This window comes from Phytophthora parasitica, assembly GCF_000247585.1.
Source record: "Phytophthora parasitica INRA-310 unplaced genomic scaffold supercont2.3, whole genome shotgun sequence".
In the NCBI taxonomy this organism is placed as follows: Eukaryota; Oomycota; class Peronosporomycetes; order Peronosporales; family Peronosporaceae; genus Phytophthora; species Phytophthora nicotianae.
Genome location: NW_008648989.1, coordinates 660,220 through 678,148, shown reverse-complemented (window position 1 = coordinate 678,148; position 17,929 = coordinate 660,220). Strand labels below are relative to the sequence as shown.

Here is a 17,929-nt window from a genome sequence, read left to right as displayed (position 1 = left end):
AAAGATGAAGAAGCCTCAGAACTGGAAGAGGACGTCGAAGCCGGAGCCTTGACTCCACGCCCCACAATACCTCGACGCACTGTTCCACGTCCTCCGCTGAGTCGCCGACGAGCTGTTGGGGTGAACCGCGCGAGATTTGGTGTAGGTATCGTCCGATGTCGCAACTGGAAACTCAATGAGGAGGATACCGAAACCGAGGACGAAAGCTCGGAATCTTCGCCACTAAGAGAAAACTCAAAGGCTGCCAAGTTTTTGACAAATTGTGGATACTCGGAAGATTGTGATAGTGAGAAGCTGGAAGACAAAGTTAGCGCGTCAGTGTTGCCCATTGATCCGACCCTTGCTTGCTTCGATCGCAGCTTTAGTGAAGACCAGTGGCAACTGCGTTCGCCCTCTCCAGATGAGAAATTTGTTCCTGAAAACTCGTGTTGTGGTGCCACGACAGTTGAAAATACTGAGTGTGGATCTGATATATGCAAGCCCACACCGATTCACGCTGTACATGTTGAAAGCACTTCAAAATATTGACAAAAACTTCGAGATAATATTTACTACAGTTTGCCGTCGTATCCGAGAAATAACGCGGTCGAGAAATCGACCATTGCGTCGTGCAATCGCTTCTGTAAAGCAACAATTTTGCCACGTGCCAGATAAAATTCTTTTCGTGATGGCAATTCGTTTATTGCTTTTTTGAAGTGCAGCTCCGCGCCAGCCATGTCGCCACTGCGAGCAAGTGCCACCGCTTTATTTGCATACGCGTAGCTGCAGTGTGGCAAAAGTGAAATTGCCGTGTCAAAATGAACGAGAGCGTTAGCCACATCGCTGAGACTTAAGCAAACCACGCCGAGATTGAGATGTGCCACACCTGACGACGGGTCAAGTTCAAGAGCATGTTGCAACTCAACCGCGCTTTGCTCAAAATTACGTTCCCGGAGACTGAGTGTTCCCAAACACACGTGAGCGTGTACCGACATCGGGTCGAAGTGAAGCGAATCCTCGTAATCTTGGCGAGCTCGAGTTAAATTCCCCATTTTCTCCAGCATTACACCTCGATTCAACATATACAACACGAGCATTTGCTCATTTGATCCAGTGAGACGAACCTTGGGAGCTGGTGTCTCCATCTGCGCCAACAGCGTGGCAGCAGCACTCATAGATCCACCATCTTCATTCAGACCTTCCGTGTCCGTAGAGAGCCGACGAGTTCCTTTACGGTGAACAGTTTTTCGGTCAAGGGAGTTGCGATGAATGATGCCACTTGTAAACGCGTAGAAACTATTCTCCAGATTGGCAGACGAAGACACGCACGTTCGAACGGCAGCATCCATACATGTTATCGCTTCATTCTGTCGACGTGGAAGTTGGAAAAGAGCAAGCGCTTTGCTCTCCAAGCAGGCATGATTAAGTGGCTGTTCGCGTGAAATGATATCACACTGTCTGATCGCCGCACCCATGGCGTTCTCCTTTCTCAAACAACTCGCCAGGTTGAGACGAATATCAACATTTGATGGTTGCAATCGCACAGCACGTAGGTAAAACCTTCGAGCTCGTTCAAGATAAGTTGCGTGTTGTGTTTGCTGGAGATGCGTCCCACTCTTTGTAGCCAAGTTAAAGTACGCATTCCCGCCGTCGACGTAAGTATCACGACCAAGCCGTCCATATGCGGCAAAATGCTTTGCAGCATCTTCGTAGCGATTGAGTTGTAGCAACGCAAAGCCCAAAGCTCCATGGAGTTCATCGTCATCTGGAGCGCTCTGTTGAACCTCTTCCAGGTCCTCCAACGCACTTTTGAAAGACCCCAAGTGGCAACGAACAATCGCGCGGTTGCGGTGTGCTGCAACATCGCGACCTCGTCCAAACAACATGATACTTTGGTTATATGATTTTTCCGCTTGAGCCCAAAGCTCAAGTTTTTGATACGCCGCACCGCGGTTGAAAAGCGCATAGCCACGCATCTCTGCGGTGGCTGTAGTCTCCAGCTTGATAGCTTTGTCAAAGTCTTCGATAGCAGCGGCGTATGCAGAGAATTGACATTTCAGCACACCCAGACTCACATGAGCCCGAGCATATTTCGGTTGACGCTCCGTTGCAGTCTCCAAGTCACGAAAAGCGCGATCATATTCCTCCCCTAGTGCGTTCAGCTCTGCTCGATCCACATACGCGTCTGCGATGAGAGGCTCTAGCCGAATGCACTTGGACAAATCCGCGATACTGCCCACGAAGAACTGCTTCATCATTTTGTGCACCAAAGTTTCATCTTTTACAGCATTAACACCCAAATCTCTTTCAACTTCTCGCATAGAAATACGCGGTGCGAATGGCGATCGAGACACTCTCTGCGCTGCGTCGGTATCACTAGCGAAGTTAGTCTGGAAGGCCACTCGCCATCGCATGTACAGCTGCATTTGAACGACGCCACGCTCGTAGTACACACGTCCTTCTTTGGGCGCTAGTGAGATCGCTTTGTCATATTCAGCCATTGCACGAGTGAATTGACCGACGGACACGAGTAATTGAGCGCGTCGAGCGTATCCCCTGAAGCTAGACGGGTCGGTATTCACAACCTTCTCACTCACACGCAACGAATTTTCAGTGTCACCCAGTGAATGCAGCGACTCTGATAACAGCACAAGGTTCTCACTCGTTGGGTTCTCTGCCACTGCCAGTTCGAAAGCACGTACTGCACTTTGGAAACGTGACAAGAGCTGGAAGGCTCGTCCACATAACAACAGAGCATCCTTCTTAGGCTTGCTGTCTTTGTTGGTTTTAGTATCGACTGAAGTCGGTAGATCATTGGTGACTTGTTCTACGAAGCAGACGAAGCTGTACAGCGCTGGTCGGGCCATTTTAAGCGTCAACTGGAGTCTTCCACGTAATAGGTGCGCCCAGCGATCGCTAGGATGTGCTCGGGTTAGCCGCGTGTAGTCTCGGAGAGCTGCGGCAGTGTTTCCCTGACGAGTGTACGCTTCAGCACGCAGATAAATGGCCCGAGATAGTCCAGCATCATTAGCCAATGCACTAGTGCAAGCCTTAATGCACTCTTCACTGTCGTGGTAGTGGTTCAGATACACCAAGGCAATTTGCAGCCAGACTTCGGACAACGTCGGATCTGTGGTCACTGCAGCCTTGAAGTCTTGCAGAGCGTTGTTGAAGCGCAGATCCCGCAGATGTAAAGCTCCACGCACAGTGTATGCTCCTCCAATAGTTGGGTCTAATGCAAGACATCGAGAGAGATGCTGCATGTTGTTGGCATGGTGTGCAGCGGCGGTCTCTGTGTCTTTATTGATTCCAGCAGCAGAATCTTTCGCTAATAACAGAGTCGCAAAGGCACCTCGATAGAAATGAGCCACGGGATAGTGATACTCCATCACCACGGCGTGATCAAAGTCTTCCAGTGCACTAACTTTGTCATTTGACAGTACATACAGTCGTCCTCGTTGAGCGTGAATCGCAGCTATCAACAGCTCACGATCTACTGTTGACAACGAGTGATAATCAGCAGCTCCAGAGCCCAATCCGCTGTTATTGCCAGGAGACCTTGGCGCTCGTAGTCCGCCACTCGGGTCAAGAACGAGTAAATGCAGTAGACGTGTGAGATTCTGGATAACTTGGCGTAACACGGTGAGATCGCCAGTGAACTCCAGCAGCCTTACTGTAAGATCACCCACAGTCTCAACAACTTCCACTAGAGTGCAGCCCTTGTGAAGTGCGTTCACGTAGTCTTGGATAATCGCTGCAAGTAACTCTTCATAGAGTAAGTGTTCCGAATGATACACGAGACTTTGTTCGTCACCTTCAATGGCGCGTAAACGCAAGGTCGCTCGGTCATAGTACGCCCTCCAACAACTCCGGTCTAGCACTAGAACAGACGTCAAGTCTTGCAACGCTGCGCCGACGGCACGACTTCGATGGAAGATCTCAGCACGCAGTAACAAAGCTTCAGTGTATTGCGGATGCAGCACTAGTGCGCGGTTCACATCGGCCAGAGCGTTCTCCGCTTCCCCCATTTTGCTGTGCAGACACGCTCGCAGTAGAAAAAGACGCTGATCTTCTGGACGTAATTGCAACGCGTGAGTTAGATCCTTGATGGCTTGAGTCCACAGTCCCAGTCGACGACAGCAACGAGCTCGTAGCAATGTTGCTAAGATGAACTCTCGATCAATAACCACACAAGCAGAAGCCAATAGAATGGCACGCTTCCAATCCTTCTCCGCTTCTGACAGCAAGGCTTTTAGGAACAGCTCGTCTACTGTCATATGTTGATCTCCTTCTTTCAAGTAAGCTGCCAAACTCTCCACGAGGTCGGAATCCATAGCTTTGATCGGAGTTCGATTGTCAATTGTAGATCTCGAGTTTGATCCGTTTCTGCTACTCATGCATGAGTTGGGGCGACGTTGCAAGGCTGCGTCATCACGTAAAGCCACTTCAGTCTGAGTGATCACCGACATTTCTTGACGCAAGAAGGACTTCATGGCTCTCTTGGCTATCACATGACGACAGATACGTAGAATATGTGCTGACGTAGGGTCAAGCTTCGCTCGTACCGGGATGGCAATTGTTTCGTCTTCACTCACGTCTGCTAAATTCGACTGTAGGCGCTTCAGTTTGTCCCTTGTTGGAGAAAGTTGAGCCGGTTGAGTGAGTAGCTTGCCTTCTCCTATTGTCCGCAGCGATGTCCCCTTCGCCAGATTCTGTCCGGTTAGTGGTGATATACTTGCGCTTGACATTAACCCCATGCGATGAGCGGTTTGGCTAATTGCCTTATCCACGGATGCAAGCCTATGGAGAATTGGACTTGGACCCCCAGTCTCGTCGGGCGCATTATCACTGACGCGTTCCAGCGAAGATTGTCGATGTTTCAGTCCAGGTGTAGCTGCAGTCGATGTTATCGTCGGAGTCTTCCCACTACCGGAGGGATTTAATGCCGTCACACGAACATGTTGTTCCGTCTCGCGAAGCTTCCTGGTAATGGTACTGATGTTTAGAAACTTGCGAAGAATAACGCCACGGAGCACATGTTGCGTAAATACTTCTGATTGTTTGTCACCGGCGTTACGAATCACAATTGGAGTCGCGAGAGTATCATCCATTGGCTCCGGTTTAACAGGTTCTGGCTCAACCTCGATAGTCTCCACTTCTTCAGGGGTACGAACTTGGGAGACAGTTGATCGCAACTTTGAGCGTTCGTGTTCGGCCTCACTTGTCTCTCCTACAGGCGGCAACGGCTGAAGTCGGATTGGTGTCCCTGGAACAGGTTCTGGATGTGGTGGATGAGGCTCAGTCACTCCGATACTAGCTCCAGAGACTAGCAAGTTTGTAGGTGTCTGCAACCGGACAGATATAGTGGTTGGAACGTTAACTGCTTTATTGTTTGAAGGATTTTCGCTCAGTGGACGAATGGGAGTACTCAGGCGAGAATTATCTTGCCTTGGAGTTGATGGCATTGACTGAGTGGATGTTGATTGGGTAGTGGACGTTGCTGGCGTTGTCAATCCTGGTCGTGGCGTCACCGGGCCATCGAAAAGGTAGTGACTACTCTCTGGTATAGCTTGAACCTCAACAACGGACGTGTATTCTTCCCACGGAGCCACTTCCGCCTCATTTTCTGTTGCTGGATTGAGCGTTGCGTTGATGTCAGGTAGTCCATCCGTCCTTGTGTCCGTAGCAACTTTCCAATAGGTTTGTCGTCGCTGTGCACTTGGAGACGGTACTATCGCATGAGGCGTCAACGGTTTACCCTGCTGGAAAGTAGATGGAGACTTCATTGGCGTCATCGACTGCGGCTTCCACCGGAAATACTTGGGTGTAATCGATGGCGTTGGGACATAGAGTTTTTTCACAGGCCGTGGACTAAACAAGACGGGGAGTGCTCCAGCAGGAAGAGCAGACCCGCCCCTTGATAGCGTATCATCTTCAGCTCCACGTTCATTATCAGATCCAGCCTCGTGATGCCTGCGATGTTTACGATGTAACTTCTCGCTTTCGTTCTGGGTAATAACTCCCAGTGGTGGTCGCTGCTGAGCTGGCCGGACGTCAAAGAGCAGAGGACGCCGCTTAAGCTCTGGATCCATGGGAGACTTATTACGCCTGGAAGCGCACCAAGTGCATTTTTGCAGCAATCAGCGTTTCCTACCGTTTTTTTCCAGTCACCAAGAGTCACATACAGAGTACCCGACCTATTTAGCAAAGTCAGGAAATAAGCGAAATCCTTGACAAGCAGTCAGATTCTCAGAATAAAGCGGCCAGGGTCGTTATGTCTAGTCATCCAATTCATTTACTGCTCGCACACACCGTCTCCATTTACCGCAAGTCAGCGTTGTTCATCTTTTCCTCCAAATTAGCTAGGCATTTACGCTACCGAAACAACAACAAAGTGGTTAAACCAAGTACTCATTCTATATAACTACAGCAGAAAGTTTACCTGCCACGGCGCGAGTCGATGCGACGAATCGTAGCGCTTCGACGCCGTCTCGAGAATCTGTGGAGACCACTTGTTGCACGCCTTCAGCAAGCTTGACAGGAAAAAGTCCATATCACTCGATCGGTGGCTTTCGCCCATGTGCTCTGTGAATCGGTTGAGCATCTCCTCCGCCCCGGCGATATCAAGCTGACCGAGACGACAGAGAACAGCATTGCCATACGCTTCGTTCGCGAGATCGTACTGTCCATTGCCGCGTCGAATATCACCAACTGCTTCGAAGCAACCCTCGGCAAGCGACCACAAGCTCGCTTCGGCATATGCACGCGCAGCCCATAGTCCATACTCTGCAGCGCTGTGCACACTGCCGCCAGCCTCCGCAATATTCTTCGCCTGTACATACAACTCCGCCACCTGCTTCGCCAACGCTGTGGCCTTGCAATCCGCTGGAAATCTACGCTTCAGCCTCAACGCCAACTCGGACAGTCCACGTGCAGCTTCATCAAAGTATCCAGCCGACGCCAATTCATCGCATACGGCGCGAATCTTTTTCACTAGCTCACTCTGTTCTGCCGGGTACGTATCCACTTCCTCCAATGTGCACCATGCTGCTTCCAGCTCATAGTTCCCTCGAATCACCACTGTACTAGCCGCCTTAGCAGCCTCTAAGAAGAACGCCGCTGCTTTCTTCCAGTCCTTCCTCACTTTGCACTGTAAGGCCTTGGCTCTGATCTCCCGATGCGACTCTGTCTCCACCTCTTTGAACCCTGTAGACTCGGGTACTCGTCTCCGTCTGAGTGATCCGGATCCTGACTCAGTTCCGGATCCTGACCCGTTCACAAGGTACTTGTCAATACCCGACATGGTTCCTCCTCTCGAGATCTTCAGCACCCACGGCGCTCGACAAAGAGCCTTGATGTAATCCCCAGATTCGTCAGCCCAGCGCCATGTCCCGAAGATGCCAAAGGCGTAACGTTCTCTCGACGGAACATGGACGACACTGAAGACCAGTGCGTTGTGGAAACGCCAGGTTAGTGGCTCATTGCGAACTAGAGATTTAGCTGTCTGGTACATGGCTGAGAACCACTTGGACACGCCCAGCGACGTGTCCGGCACGAGATCTGATGGCTCTGTCTGCTGACTGATCCATAGAGCGAAGGAATGGTCCGATGGGTTGGTGACTGCAGCGGCTAAGAGGATAACAGTCACGAGAGCGACAAAACGGAAGAGTGTGGCCACAAGAACGGGTAATAGCGTTGCCATGAGGAACATCCCGAACACTGCAAGTAGAAACATTTAGAGCGCTGTAACTTGGGTTCTAGAGCGAGATAGAATATAAAAATTGGTTTATGTACAAGCTTACGAATTAGAAAGATAGCATTGTTAGCTGTCATGGGCGCAGGGGCTGTTGGGGCCGCAGGTTGAGGTGGCGCTCCCCATGCCATGACGAGGAAATCAGGTGTGGTGACGTACTGTGGGAGATTGTGCTAAGTACGGGCAGTGGTACAGGGTACCAACAAATACGAATGTAGCCAAGCTCAATAATCTAACAAGCAATGGTGGCGACGACACTGCAGCGTCAGGATGGCCGTGCCGGCAACGAGCTGCGGCCGTTTGCGTCCGAACAGGGAGCATTATTTCGCGCTGATGGCTCTGCTCGTATGTCGCACGGTAGCAGTACCGTGCTAGCGGCGGTATATGGCCCCGGTCAGGCGCGCAATTGGCGCGCTGAGAAGACGGACAAGGCTACATTGGACGTGTGCTTCAAGCTCGAGAAGGGCATCATGAGTGCGTGCCAATGGATTCAGCAAATTATCAGTATGGTGGAATGACTTATGCTACTGGTGATGATTGTGTTGATGTTTACAGCCTCTAAGGAGAAGGAATACGAGCAGATTATCCGAGAGACCTTCACACCAGTTGTGCTCACCGACAACTTTCCGCGCGCCGTTATCAGCATCGTGGTGCAAGTGATCGAAGACAATGGCTCTATATCCTCTCCACTATTTTTTATTAGTTGCATGTGATGATTGCTATTGGGGTGTGAAGTTGCGTTGGTGAAAAAACCTGGCGTTGAGCTGGTTAGTTATCCTTAACCTTTGGATTGGTGATCTTGTCGTTTGGTTTCAGCACCTTCTTGCAGTTGCAATCAATGCGGTGAGTTTGGCGCTGATGGACGCTGGCGTTCCCATGATTTCGGTCGTCACGGCGACCTCGTGCAGCATTTTCGATGACGGCAACTTGTACCTGGACCCGACATCCGCTGAAGAAGAGGTATCATAATTGCATATCCAGCGTTGAGTACGAGGATCTCACGCTGATTGTTAAATGTCCTACAGGAAGCTGTTTCATGGGTCACCACCGCGCGATCTAGCACGAGTGACGGAGTCTTGACCTGCATCAGCAACGGTAAGTGCAGTCAGTACAAATTTGAACTGAAGTGACACCTTTCTGACAAATCTTGTTGTTCTTTTCGTCCAGGTTTGCTGTCAGAAGAGCAATATTTCGCATGTTCAGAGGCATGCCAGAGGTATGTGCTGCAGTGATAATGCTTCAAGGCAGGACGTCTATTAACGCTCGCGTACTTGGTGCTTTTTTCTTTGTAGGGCATCGGAGAGTGTGGCGGCTTTCTTCCGCATCGTTCAGCAGAAGAAACACCCACTCGAGTCGGCTGGTCAGTAAATTAATACTGGAATAGAGTGCTTCACCTTGCTCGAAAAATGCAGGTGAGGTAGCAGCTCCTAAGCGACCTGGACTGACTTTTGCTGCATTAAGTGGTCTTATTTCGTGTTGAATGTTCATTTTGCTCCAAGGTGTAGCCACTTAGCTGATATGTCGATGCAGATGCCGTGCAATTAGCCATACCGAACCGTATCGTCGACAAACCAGTCAAACTTCTCGTTGCCAAAGCCAGCGATAACGCTTTTGATCTGCGAGTACGAACGATACGCCTCCAGTCCATTCTCTCTCCTGCAGTACAACAGTCACCGGTAAAAAGCTTTAGCGTATTAATCCTGCTAAACCATAATTTTGAACAGCTCACCCCATGCCGCTATCCTTGACACCTCCCCAAGGACTCGACGGATCGTTTCGATGATGATCGTTCAGCCAAACTATCCCGGCTTCCAAACTGTTGGCCACACGATGAGCTCGCTTGATGTTGTTGGTCCATACAGCCGCACCAAGCCCAAATGGAGAATCATTTGCCAGCCGAACAGCGTCGGCTTCATCCTGTAGACACAGCAGCAAGCATCAGTCTCGAGAAGTACAATGGTATTTGGAGGAAGCTCACCGTGAAGGAATACGCAGCTACCACTGGACCGAACACTTCTTGCTGCACAATTTCCATGTCAGGTGTAACATCCGTGATCACAGTCGGCTCGTAAAAGTATCCCTACAACAAGTCTGTATCAGTTGTTCAGTGTAAAACTCAGGTTGGCAGCATACTACGCACCTTTAGATCAGGAGCACGACGTCCTCCACAGCGTACTGTAGCACCCGCTTGTCTGGCACGCTCCACCACTGCGTGAATGCGTATGAGGTGCAGCTGTGAAATAATGGTACCCATCTGTGTTCGATCGCTCATTGGGTCACCAAGACGGATCGAGCGAACTTTCGCTACCAGCTTTTTCACCAGCTCGTCAAAGATACTCTCGTGAACGATCAAGCGCGCACCCGTAACACAAGTTTGACCACTTGCAATGAAGCAGGCAAACGCTGCTCCATTCACCACTTCGTTCACATCCACGTCGTCAAAAACAACAATCGGAGCTTTACCGCCCAGCTCCATCGTCGTGCTTGCAAGGCTTCTTCCTGCCGCTGCAGCCACAATTCTCCCTGTCTTAGTGCCGCCCGTGAAATCGATTTTCTTAATCGCTGGATGCTCAGCAAGAGCCTGACCAGCAACTGCTCCGAGACCAGGAACGCAGTTAAAGACACCAGCAGGTAGTCCTGCGTTATGGCACAACTCAGCGAGCTGCACAACGGTGAGCGGTGCCAGCTCTGACGGCTTTACAACGACGGAGTTGCCTGCTGCCAAGGCAGGCGCCAACTTCTTGACAGCAATGAGCAACGGATGATTCCAAGGCGTGATCTGCATCATAACTACAACATTAACAACGCGACTAACTATCTCCGCAAGCGTCCGCTGTTAAGTTACGCACCAGTCCAACAGTTCCGAGTGGGAGGCGCTGTGTATAGTTGACATAAGGCCCCAAAAACGGCGGCACTGAGCCCTCGGACGTCCGTGCCAGAGCTGCAAAATACTCGAACCATTCTTTACATTCCTATCAGTACAGTACCCACCATCATAGTTCTTCCCATTGTCACGCACCGGGGATTCTTGTGAGTTGTGCCCTCATCTCTCTGACCGGTCGTCCAGTCTGCAGAGTTTCCTTCTCTGCAAACTCGGGGATCCGCTTACGTAGCATTGGCGATGTCGTTGAGCACGTTGGCGCGCTCCGAAACTGACGCTCGTGACCATAAACCAGCCTCGAATGCGCGCTGTCCACTGGCTACAGCGCGATCGACATCTGCAGCAGTAGCGTTATTCACGTACGCGAGACGCTCCATCGTTGCAGGGTTCTCCACCGCTAGCTGAGTATCTTCGCCTGACGCTGCCACGAATTTGCCGTCGATAAAAAGCCCGTACTCATTCCGGTCGAAGGCTCCAGACGACGCGTAACGAGCGCAGACACAGGGGGTACGTATAGCGAGTGCGGACCGGCGGGCGACGAACCGCGACATCGGTGAGTTTGGGGCAGCAGTATGCAGAATGATTTGAAAGATGACAAGCGACCATCACTCTGCTCAACTTCAACTTTGTATGCGACGGTTTACCAATCAGAGAGATCTAATGTCGTAGGAAGCTCCTTGCTTCATGGTGTTCTTCTAGGGGGGTTAATGTGTGGACTTGCGTGCTACACAGAACGAAGGCGTCGGTGCTTCGCGAGGACTGGGCGACGGCCGAGCAGATGGAGCGTGCGCAGCTCCAGTTGCTGAACGTCGTCGACTTCATCAACAAATTTCGTACGCAAAAATCTTATTGAAAACAGCTATGTTTGAAACCCTCACAGCTTCTGGATCCAGACGCAAGCGCTAAAACCCGACTAGCTGTTTTGAGCGAGAAGATGACAGCTATCGAGAGAAAGCTGAGGTTGGTATTGCTGGACTGTCGTGGCTGTAGTGATGCTGATCGTAGCTGCTGGCGTCATTTAGACACGTTGAGAATGCAGTGCGTAAGGCGCGAATTCTGGCAGCCATGGACCCAGCAGAGTAATGCAACTGCGTTGCGACAAACGTAATATACATCAAGCGTTAAACGCAATCTTCTTGCTCAAGTTAACTACTGTTGGAGCTGCTTGGTCTCGACGGCAACCGAAAAGAGCGATAACCTGTCCTTGCAAGAGAAGTAGGAGGCTTGCGCAACTCCGCGGTTTTGATCGTGTCTAGTCTAGGAGAATCGGACCCGAAATTGGCCGGGTCAACGTCCTCTTCAGGTTTCTCTTCAGCTCTGTTTTGATTGTTGCCAGAGCTTGCCATCACCTGTTGCATGAGAAACTGCTTCATTTCAGCTTCAATCGCGTCGCTGTCCTGCTGTGGTTCCCAGGGTACTTCGCTCTTCTCTGTCGTTTGAGTTTGCACTCCGAGCGACGTAGTGATTTCGTTATTCTGCTCATGGTGATCATCGACTGCTGCAGTAACATTCAACTTCTGATCACCAACAGATCCAGATTTTGATACAGATAGGGCAGGAGCTGGCGGTAATGACGTCTGCGTCTCCATCTCGCAACCGGGCGTAGGCATCTGAATACCAATGGGTTTGTTATTGCTCATAAGCGACTCTAGGGGATCCGTCCCCGCATCAACGCATGACCGTCGAATCAGTGACTGCACCGTTCTCGTGCGATGAGCAATTCTCGGGATCCTCTCCATATCCGTAGCACAACCCACGGACACAGTACTCGACGATGTCGAAGCAATGCTTTGTGTAGCTTCATGAACATCATTCAATCGGTTTTCCACCTTAGTAGTCAAAGCGCTCCTCTTGGCCGCAATGGCTGCTGAAATCGATTCGGCAGGTGCTGAAGTGCGAGATCTTTTCTGCTCCTTTCGTTCAACCGAATCGCTTCTGTCGACTGACTCCGCGGCTCCATCTGCGACGCGATGCAACATTTGTTTTATTTTCTGCAGCCGACTACGCACTTCCTCTTGAGCTCTGGCAAGTTCTTCAGTACTCGTTAGTTTGGTGAGATTGCCTGGGTAAAACGTAAACAGTATACAAATGTTACTGGCTAGAAAGTGTAAGGAAACAACAAGCACGTACCGATTCGAGAAGACGGCGTGTGGAAAACAGGAGCGGTATCGGATGTCACCGGCCTCCCAGCCGGAGTTCGTACACGGGCACTTCCAGGTCGAGATGCAGCTGAACCGGGGCGATACGATGGTGTTGAGGCTCTCGAAGAATTGAACAGTTCATCCTGCGATATTGTTCCTTTCTTCAGGGTTTCACGAGAAATCTGCAACTGCGCATCGGTGAACGTATCAAGAGTTTTCAGCTCTGGAAATGCCGTCATCACGTCGAGAAGATAGCTTGATACGAGCATATACGAATCACGCAACACAATTGTGTCAGCGTCAAATTCCCTGTTATCAAACTGTTGCTGTTCGAGTACCTGCTTGAAAAGCAGCACGGATTTCCATGCACCCAGATATCTTGCAGTGCCGCACACTTTGCAAGAACCGTGATCTGGGAGCTTGATTCAATCTGGTTGTTTCGCAAATCGACTGATTCCAGCTGAGGGCATCGTGCTGGGAGCGATTCTATGTCTGTGATGATGTTATCGTGAGCATAAAGTTCATTTAGCCTTTCCAGTGGTGTGAGTAGGCCTTGAAAGTTGGATACTTGGTTCCCGTTCACACGTAGGATCTGTGCAGGCAGCAAGCTAGATCAGCACTCGGCACAAATGATGAAACAACTGTAGACCCACCGCTAGATTAGGAGGCATTACGCCTTGCAAGGTTGTCAGTTTATTCTCCGACAGGTTTAGCTCTTCAAGCTTGATGAGGTGGGTGAGATTGCCTACAGATGTTAGTTGGTTCCCCCCAAGGTTCAAGTACTCCAGGTTGGTCAGAGCATCCAAACCCTGCGAGAATTATGCAAAATGGGTGGTCACTCGGTCCACACATCTGAGTGCAGCTTTTTGCAAAGAGTACAAACCTCTGACGCTGCACCTTCAAGTTTATTGCGGCCTAAGTCCAGGTGCACTAGTAGCCTGCATCCTCGAAGGTTCTGGACTGATGTGATTCTGTTGCCGTTAAGCCAAAGGTTTTTCAATCTACTCAGCGCTAGAAAATCGCTAGATATCTCTTCGATCAGATTGTCGTTCATCTGAAGTCCTTCCAAATTCGAGTTGCTGCAAAGAAAAACAACAACAACATGAGCGCACTCACTACCCATACCTATTCAATATCGCCGCTGCTCACGCTTTCAAACCGGTCGTGTTCGTGAGTTTATTATTGTAGATCTTGAGCTCGCGTAGCTCTCTGGCCGTGCTAACGTTTCGCAGCGACGTGATCTTGTTGAATGACACGTCCAGTGAGCACAACTTTAACAGCTACGCAGCACCAACCACACATCACAGTAAACCAACTAAGCATTTCTTTAAAGTGTTATGCTGTTGCAGGCATACCTCCGACAAATTGCCGATCTCTCCAATCGACCTGTTGTGCGCATCAATGACGTATTTGCTCGAGTTGAGCTCCGTCAATAGCACTCTCTACATACATTTAGCCAAGCTGTCAGCTATCAGCTATTCCTTCAGCATTGGCCACAACAAGTTGGCATACCAATGCCGGGCCATCGAGCACTTGGATCTGCGTAAAGTTGGCGTCCCCTCTCATCACCTTTGGTGTGTCGCTTCAAGGCAAAATGATGAAACAGCTGTTTAGTGAATTCTATTTCATCCAATCAGAACGCTATATTCTGTTCAAACAATTCCCGCGCTCATAAGCCAAACTCGCCCGAAGAAGCCACCACTAAGGTACGGGATGGTCTCTCTTGGTCATCGAGAGCGGCATATCCGAGTCTATCAGGGCGCTCGTAGCGTGTGCTGCGTGTTGGCTAACGCTGTGATGCTCTAAATTTCTCTTCAATAGCAGTATGGAGGACACCACAAGCAGCAACGTCGACACCAAGTTGGTCTTCAGCGACTCGGAAGCCAACACGACGCCCAGCGCTACCCCCAGCGCCAGCACCGACGCCTCGCAGGCAGACCTACAGGCGCAGCTTGCGCTCTTCCAACAGCAACAGCAGCAGTACATCCAGCAGCTCGTAAGTGCCACGTTCTCCCTTTTCTAAGGCAAAGCTAACGGGGTTGCTCTCCTTCTCTCTTGGTTCTTATGACTGCTGCTCCATTGCGCAATTTTAGATGGTAAGGAGAACAATTCATTGCGGCGAAGTGCGACACAACTTGGCTAATGCATTTTCTGTTATATTACAGCAACAAACCAACAGCGAGCAGCTTCGTGCCATGTACAATTCGAACGCCATGATGCAGCCCTATATGGTAAATCTTGAGCACATGTTTGTACTATATTACGCTCTCATTAACTGACGTTTTGTCTTGTCGTTTTAGCTGTCGCAGTCGATGTTCCCGCGTCCTACGACTCCCAACTCGGCCGAGACTACGGAGGAGGAGCCAGTCTACGTCAACGCCAAGCAATACCACCGCATTATGATCCGTCGACAGCAGCGAGCAAAGCTGGAGGCCAAGCTAGGAAGTAACCGCCAGCGTAAGGCATATCTGCACGATTCGCGGCACAAGCACGCCATGCGGCGGCCGCGTGGTCCCGGAGGCCGATTCCTCACCAAGGACGAGATTCAGGGACTGAAGGACGGCACAATGGTATTTGAAGACCTGCCCAGGAAGGCTGCCCCCAAGCAACAGTAGCTCTGTTCTTCCTGAGGTATCACACCACTGGTCAGATAGCAGCACACTCATTTTATTTGTTATTCCGTGACGTAAGCAATGAAAGCGGAAACTGCATGTTGTTCTCTTATTTCTCCAATGGACGGACATACGCCACTTCACCAGATTTCGACACGATGAGTCCGCAGGGACGTGTTCGCTGCGGTTTATCTTCAAGTCCGAGACTTGCCCAGATGCGACGGTTTCCGAGTGCTGTTAGCTGCGCACGCTTAGCTGCAATTGTTTCCTTGTCAAAGTTCTCGAGAGGTGCGTAGATGCTGTTGATGTGCAAGTTGTCTGACAAACATAGCGTTAGTGACACAGAATAAGCCCCCTCTTGCCATAATCAACGTACTGTTGTCGGTGAGTTCTCCAGCTTCTTCCTCCTCTCCTGTGTTCCCGTCAGTCTTGAGACTCGAATCACGTTCGAACGAGTTGGTGTGACGCAACGAAGGAGGCTTGTCCGGTATCGAAGATGCATCAGCGATCGATGAAGGCGTGACTTCAGGAGATGGTGGGGCGTCGTAGTCGGTTCTCCTGTACGAAGGTCGTTGGCCTGCATACAAGCAAGAAACAATTAGCCCCAGAACTCCAGACCCTGTTCACATATCAGTACTCCACTACCATAAGTATTCTTGGTCGGTGTACATGAACACGTAGAATTACATGCACAATGCGAGAAGTGGCAGAACCGACCGCGCTGACATACGCCCTTGTTTTGGAAGTCGTAGCATACACCTGTCCCAGGCCCTTGGCCACCACCTGCTCCACTACCACGTTTCTTCTTACTTGGTGGAGCAAAATCCTATTACACAAGGGTAACATTGATAGATTGCAGAAGCAACAACTGAAGAAGATGAAACACTTACGTCTGCCGTTGATGGAGTGTCATGACGACTCTTTTGTTGAGGTTTCTTGCTGGGATCGTCGGGAAAAAACCGCTCGATCTCGTCAAGTTTAATATCTTCGCCAATTGCTTTCTCTATCATCGCAAGATAACTGCGCTCGAGCGGCATACTGCGATCTGGGCGGCATCGGATAAACTTCCAGCCACCTTTTCATAAACAAACAGACAGATGAGAGATCAACAACAAGTCTACGCACCAGCACATGTCTTTGCCGTACCTTTCCGCCATCCGATGCCGCGATCGGTAGCATTAAACTCCGTGCTTCCAGAAGTCCAGGTGCTCTTATCGTGTGACGGAATGTACGTGAGCCACTCGGGATCGTACACACACTCCACGATACGCGAAGACGCTTTCTTGTCCTGTCGGAAGGCCTCGAAGTCATCTGATGGCAAAACATACACAGATACGATGAGTTTAATCCTCCATTCATACGCCAATAAAGACTCATTCTACCTGGTGCGAATGTGATCCAGTCGTGAAAGATCTGTGTGCGCTTGTCATGGATTATGAGCTTAAATCCGGGCTTCGGTGGACGTCCTCTCCATTCAACACCCAGTTGGAAGTCTGCAAACAACACTGACGATGGCGTCCAATTATACAGCCCCTTAGAGTACCCGGGCGTGTATGGCAGCAGCACAGGCGTGAACACCAGTCCGGCATTCTGCCTTGTCTGGGAGACTCTCGGTAGAATGCTGCGGATCACATGCCCCACACGGTTGATGGGGTACATGGACTGCAGCACGAGTTGAAACATGTCGGGTGGTTGTCCTTTGGGCGGCGGTAGTTGCTTCCGTGGACCCACCACGTCGTTCTGGATGAGCTTGAGTCGGTCCTGCAGCTTGGAGGTCATCACGGGGCTGCCATTGAGTGCCAGGATGTCGTACAGTAGCAATGTGAGCACCGACTTGTTGCCATCTTTGTCACACACCATAAGTCCGTCCAGGATTGTCCATTGATGTGGCACGACTGTGTTGCGATCCACACCAGGTTGCAGACGATCGGGGCGCACGGGGCAGAAGAGCGTCACCTCGCGGATCTCGTAGTTCTGTGAGATAAGGTAGCAGCGACCCTGTACTAGCAGTGCTAGGTAGCGCACGCCCACCGACTTCTCGCACACGAAGTAAGGGTGTTCGCCAATCTGCTGTTCGTTGCCACGCAGCATGGTTTGAGCCACGTTCATGGGCGCGCGGTCCAGCTCATTCCAGCCCACGATAGCGTTTATCTGGCGCTGCAGCTGCTTCTTAGTGTTCACATGCACGGGCTGCCCCAGCTCCACGGGCACGCCCGCGATGGTCTGTGTCCCGGCAGGACCTGCAGACGTCATGACGGAGTGCCAACAGAATACGAATTTAAGCTTGTAAATCGAAATTAAGAGATTTGATTTTAAATCCGAACTTAAGTCGAGACAGTGTATTTTCATCTTCCTGTATTCGGAACTTTACAGAATATAAACCCGTAAGTACGAAATCACTAATTTCGGTTCCTGCCCCGGAGGCACAACCCTAGCACCACCTACAGCATTCCTCAAGGTAGTCCCACCGGCCTGCTTATATTTTTTTGTCCTACCAAATTTTGGTGCTAGGAGAAACTTAAAAAAACCTTAACTCGAGGTTTTATCCTTTTTCGTAGGACAA

At 50.5% G+C, this 17,929-nt stretch overlaps 8 protein-coding genes across 30 annotated transcripts; 3 read left to right on the top strand and 5 right to left on the bottom strand.

The window, feature by feature from the left end:
- Positions 1-482: 482 nt before the first annotated feature.
- Positions 483-6,071, bottom strand: PPTG_01381 (hypothetical protein; the record flags this gene model as incomplete). Its single annotated transcript, XM_008894657.1, has 1 exon — positions 483-6,071. One exon carries the CDS (start codon positions 6,069-6,071, stop codon positions 552-554), a length of 5,520 nt encoding a protein of 1,839 aa, XP_008892905.1. The 3' UTR covers positions 483-551.
- Positions 6,072-6,300: 229 nt separating this feature from the next.
- PPTG_01380 (hypothetical protein) lies at positions 6,301-7,863 on the bottom strand (the record flags this gene model as incomplete). The annotated part of the gene is made up of 3 exons (XM_008894656.1): positions 6,301-6,354; positions 6,422-7,698; positions 7,782-7,863. 3 exons carry the CDS (start codon positions 7,861-7,863, stop codon positions 6,301-6,303), a joined length of 1,413 nt encoding a protein of 470 aa, XP_008892904.1.
- Positions 7,864-7,962: 99 nt separating this feature from the next.
- PPTG_01379 (hypothetical protein) lies at positions 7,963-9,825 on the top strand. Of its 3 annotated transcripts, none has more exons than XM_008894653.1 (7): positions 7,963-8,206; positions 8,288-8,409; positions 8,552-8,692; positions 8,758-8,827; positions 8,900-8,948; positions 9,025-9,144; positions 9,238-9,825. In XM_008894653.1, exons 1-6 carry the CDS (start codon positions 7,975-7,977, stop codon positions 9,098-9,100), a joined length of 690 nt encoding a protein of 229 aa, XP_008892901.1. In that variant the 5' UTR covers positions 7,963-7,974; the 3' UTR covers positions 9,101-9,144; positions 9,238-9,825. The 3 variants fall into 3 exon arrangements, with proteins under 3 accessions (XP_008892901.1, XP_008892902.1, XP_008892903.1); XM_008894655.1 differs by having other exon boundaries at positions 7,971-8,206; positions 9,232-9,461; XM_008894654.1 differs by having other exon boundaries at positions 9,025-9,507.
- PPTG_01378 (hypothetical protein) lies at positions 8,404-11,238 on the bottom strand. Of its 8 annotated transcripts, XM_008894645.1 has the most exons (6): positions 10,752-11,238; positions 10,582-10,694; positions 9,873-10,511; positions 9,711-9,812; positions 9,462-9,649; positions 8,404-9,388 (listed from the first exon to the last, which is right to left on the bottom strand). In XM_008894645.1, exons 1-6 carry the CDS (start codon positions 10,846-10,848, stop codon positions 9,274-9,276), a joined length of 1,254 nt encoding a protein of 417 aa, XP_008892893.1. In that variant the 5' UTR covers positions 10,849-11,238; the 3' UTR covers positions 8,404-9,273. The 8 variants fall into 8 exon arrangements, with proteins under 8 accessions (XP_008892893.1, XP_008892896.1, XP_008892897.1 ...); XM_008894648.1 differs by having other exon boundaries at positions 9,873-10,694; XM_008894649.1 differs by having other exon boundaries at positions 9,462-9,812.
- Positions 11,239-11,273: 35 nt separating this feature from the next.
- On the top strand, positions 11,274-11,696 carry PPTG_01377 (hypothetical protein; the record flags this gene model as incomplete). Its single annotated transcript, XM_008894644.1, has 4 exons — positions 11,274-11,278; positions 11,346-11,446; positions 11,507-11,573; positions 11,636-11,696. 4 exons carry the CDS (start codon positions 11,274-11,276, stop codon positions 11,694-11,696), a joined length of 234 nt encoding a protein of 77 aa, XP_008892892.1.
- Positions 11,634-14,338, bottom strand: PPTG_01376 (hypothetical protein). Of its 5 annotated transcripts, XM_008894639.1 has the most exons (8): positions 14,267-14,320; positions 14,110-14,196; positions 13,904-14,034; positions 13,638-13,833; positions 13,408-13,563; positions 13,093-13,346; positions 12,744-13,009; positions 11,634-12,675 (listed from the first exon to the last, which is right to left on the bottom strand). In XM_008894639.1, exons 1-8 carry the CDS (start codon positions 14,318-14,320, stop codon positions 11,759-11,761), a joined length of 2,061 nt encoding a protein of 686 aa, XP_008892887.1. In that variant the 3' UTR covers positions 11,634-11,758. The 5 variants fall into 5 exon arrangements, with proteins under 5 accessions (XP_008892887.1, XP_008892889.1, XP_008892890.1 ...); XM_008894641.1 differs by having other exon boundaries at positions 11,759-12,675; positions 13,904-14,196; positions 14,267-14,338; XM_008894642.1 differs by having other exon boundaries at positions 11,759-12,675; positions 13,408-13,833; positions 13,904-14,338.
- Positions 14,339-14,420: 82 nt separating this feature from the next.
- PPTG_01375 (hypothetical protein) lies at positions 14,421-16,263 on the top strand. Of its 6 annotated transcripts, XM_008894637.1 has the most exons (7): positions 14,437-14,460; positions 14,576-14,750; positions 14,848-14,850; positions 14,920-14,985; positions 15,055-15,324; positions 15,446-15,654; positions 15,712-15,754. In XM_008894637.1, the coding sequence occupies exons 2-6, from the start codon at positions 14,580-14,582 to the stop codon at positions 15,449-15,451; spliced, it is 516 nt and encodes a 171-aa protein (XP_008892885.1). In that variant the 5' UTR covers positions 14,437-14,460; positions 14,576-14,579; the 3' UTR covers positions 15,452-15,654; positions 15,712-15,754. The 6 variants fall into 6 exon arrangements, with proteins under 6 accessions (XP_008892881.1, XP_008892885.1, XP_008892886.1 ...); XM_008894638.1 differs by having other exon boundaries at positions 15,446-15,754; XM_008894635.1 differs by having other exon boundaries at positions 15,055-15,654.
- PPTG_01374 (hypothetical protein) lies at positions 14,963-17,653 on the bottom strand. Of its 5 annotated transcripts, XM_008894628.1 has the most exons (6): positions 16,749-17,653; positions 16,513-16,677; positions 16,257-16,441; positions 16,012-16,192; positions 15,743-15,943; positions 14,963-15,684 (listed from the first exon to the last, which is right to left on the bottom strand). In XM_008894628.1, the coding sequence occupies exons 1-6, from the start codon at positions 17,617-17,619 to the stop codon at positions 15,476-15,478; spliced, it is 1,812 nt and encodes a 603-aa protein (XP_008892876.1). In that variant the 5' UTR covers positions 17,620-17,653; the 3' UTR covers positions 14,963-15,475. The 5 variants fall into 5 exon arrangements, with proteins under 5 accessions (XP_008892876.1, XP_008892878.1, XP_008892877.1 ...); XM_008894630.1 differs by having other exon boundaries at positions 16,012-16,441; XM_008894629.1 differs by lacking the exons at positions 14,963-15,684; positions 15,743-15,943 and having other exon boundaries at positions 15,945-16,192.
- Positions 17,654-17,929: the final 276 nt, after the last annotated feature.

Excerpts from the sequence above, each read along its gene's own strand:
- PPTG_01376 (XM_008894639.1), bottom strand. The coding sequence starts at position 14,320 with ATGAGAGGGGACGCCAACTTTACGCAGATCCAAGTGCTCGATGGCCCG. Across the intron at positions 14,197-14,266 it reads TGCTCGATGGCCCGGCATTG|AGAGTGCTATTGACGGAGCT; the intron begins GTATGCCAACTT and ends AAATGTATGTAG. Across the intron at positions 14,035-14,109 it reads AGATCGGCAATTTGTCGGAG|CTGTTAAAGTTGTGCTCACT; the intron begins GTATGCCTGCAA and ends GGTGCTGCGTAG.
- PPTG_01375 (XM_008894633.1), top strand. The coding sequence starts at position 14,580 with ATGGAGGACACCACAAGCAGCAACGTCGACACCAAGTTGGTCTTCAGC. Across the intron at positions 14,986-15,054 it reads CCATGATGCAGCCCTATATG|CTGTCGCAGTCGATGTTCCC; the intron begins GTAAATCTTGAG and ends TTGTCGTTTTAG.
- PPTG_01378 (XM_008894645.1), bottom strand. The coding sequence starts at position 10,848 with ATGCTACGTAAGCGGATCCCCGAGTTTGCAGAGAAGGAAACTCTGCAG. Across the intron at positions 10,512-10,581 it reads CACTCGGAACTGTTGGACTG|ATCACGCCTTGGAATCATCC; the intron begins GTGCGTAACTTA and ends GTTATGATGCAG. Across the intron at positions 9,650-9,710 it reads TAGCTGCGTATTCCTTCACG|GATGAAGCCGACGCTGTTCG; the intron begins GTGAGCTTCCTC and ends CTGTGTCTACAG.
- PPTG_01374 (XM_008894628.1), bottom strand. The coding sequence starts at position 17,619 with ATGACGTCTGCAGGTCCTGCCGGGACACAGACCATCGCGGGCGTGCCC. Across the intron at positions 16,678-16,748 it reads CTGGATCACATTCGCACCAG|ATGACTTCGAGGCCTTCCGA; the intron begins GTAGAATGAGTC and ends TTTTGCCATCAG. Across the intron at positions 16,193-16,256 it reads ACACTCCATCAACGGCAGAC|GATTTTGCTCCACCAAGTAA; the intron begins GTAAGTGTTTCA and ends CTTGTGTAATAG.
- PPTG_01379 (XM_008894653.1), top strand. The coding sequence starts at position 7,975 with ATGGTGGCGACGACACTGCAGCGTCAGGATGGCCGTGCCGGCAACGAG. Across the intron at positions 8,207-8,287 it reads GCTCGAGAAGGGCATCATGA|CCTCTAAGGAGAAGGAATAC; the intron begins GTGCGTGCCAAT and ends TGATGTTTACAG. Across the intron at positions 8,410-8,551 it reads TGATCGAAGACAATGGCTCT|CTTCTTGCAGTTGCAATCAA; the intron begins ATATCCTCTCCA and ends TGGTTTCAGCAC.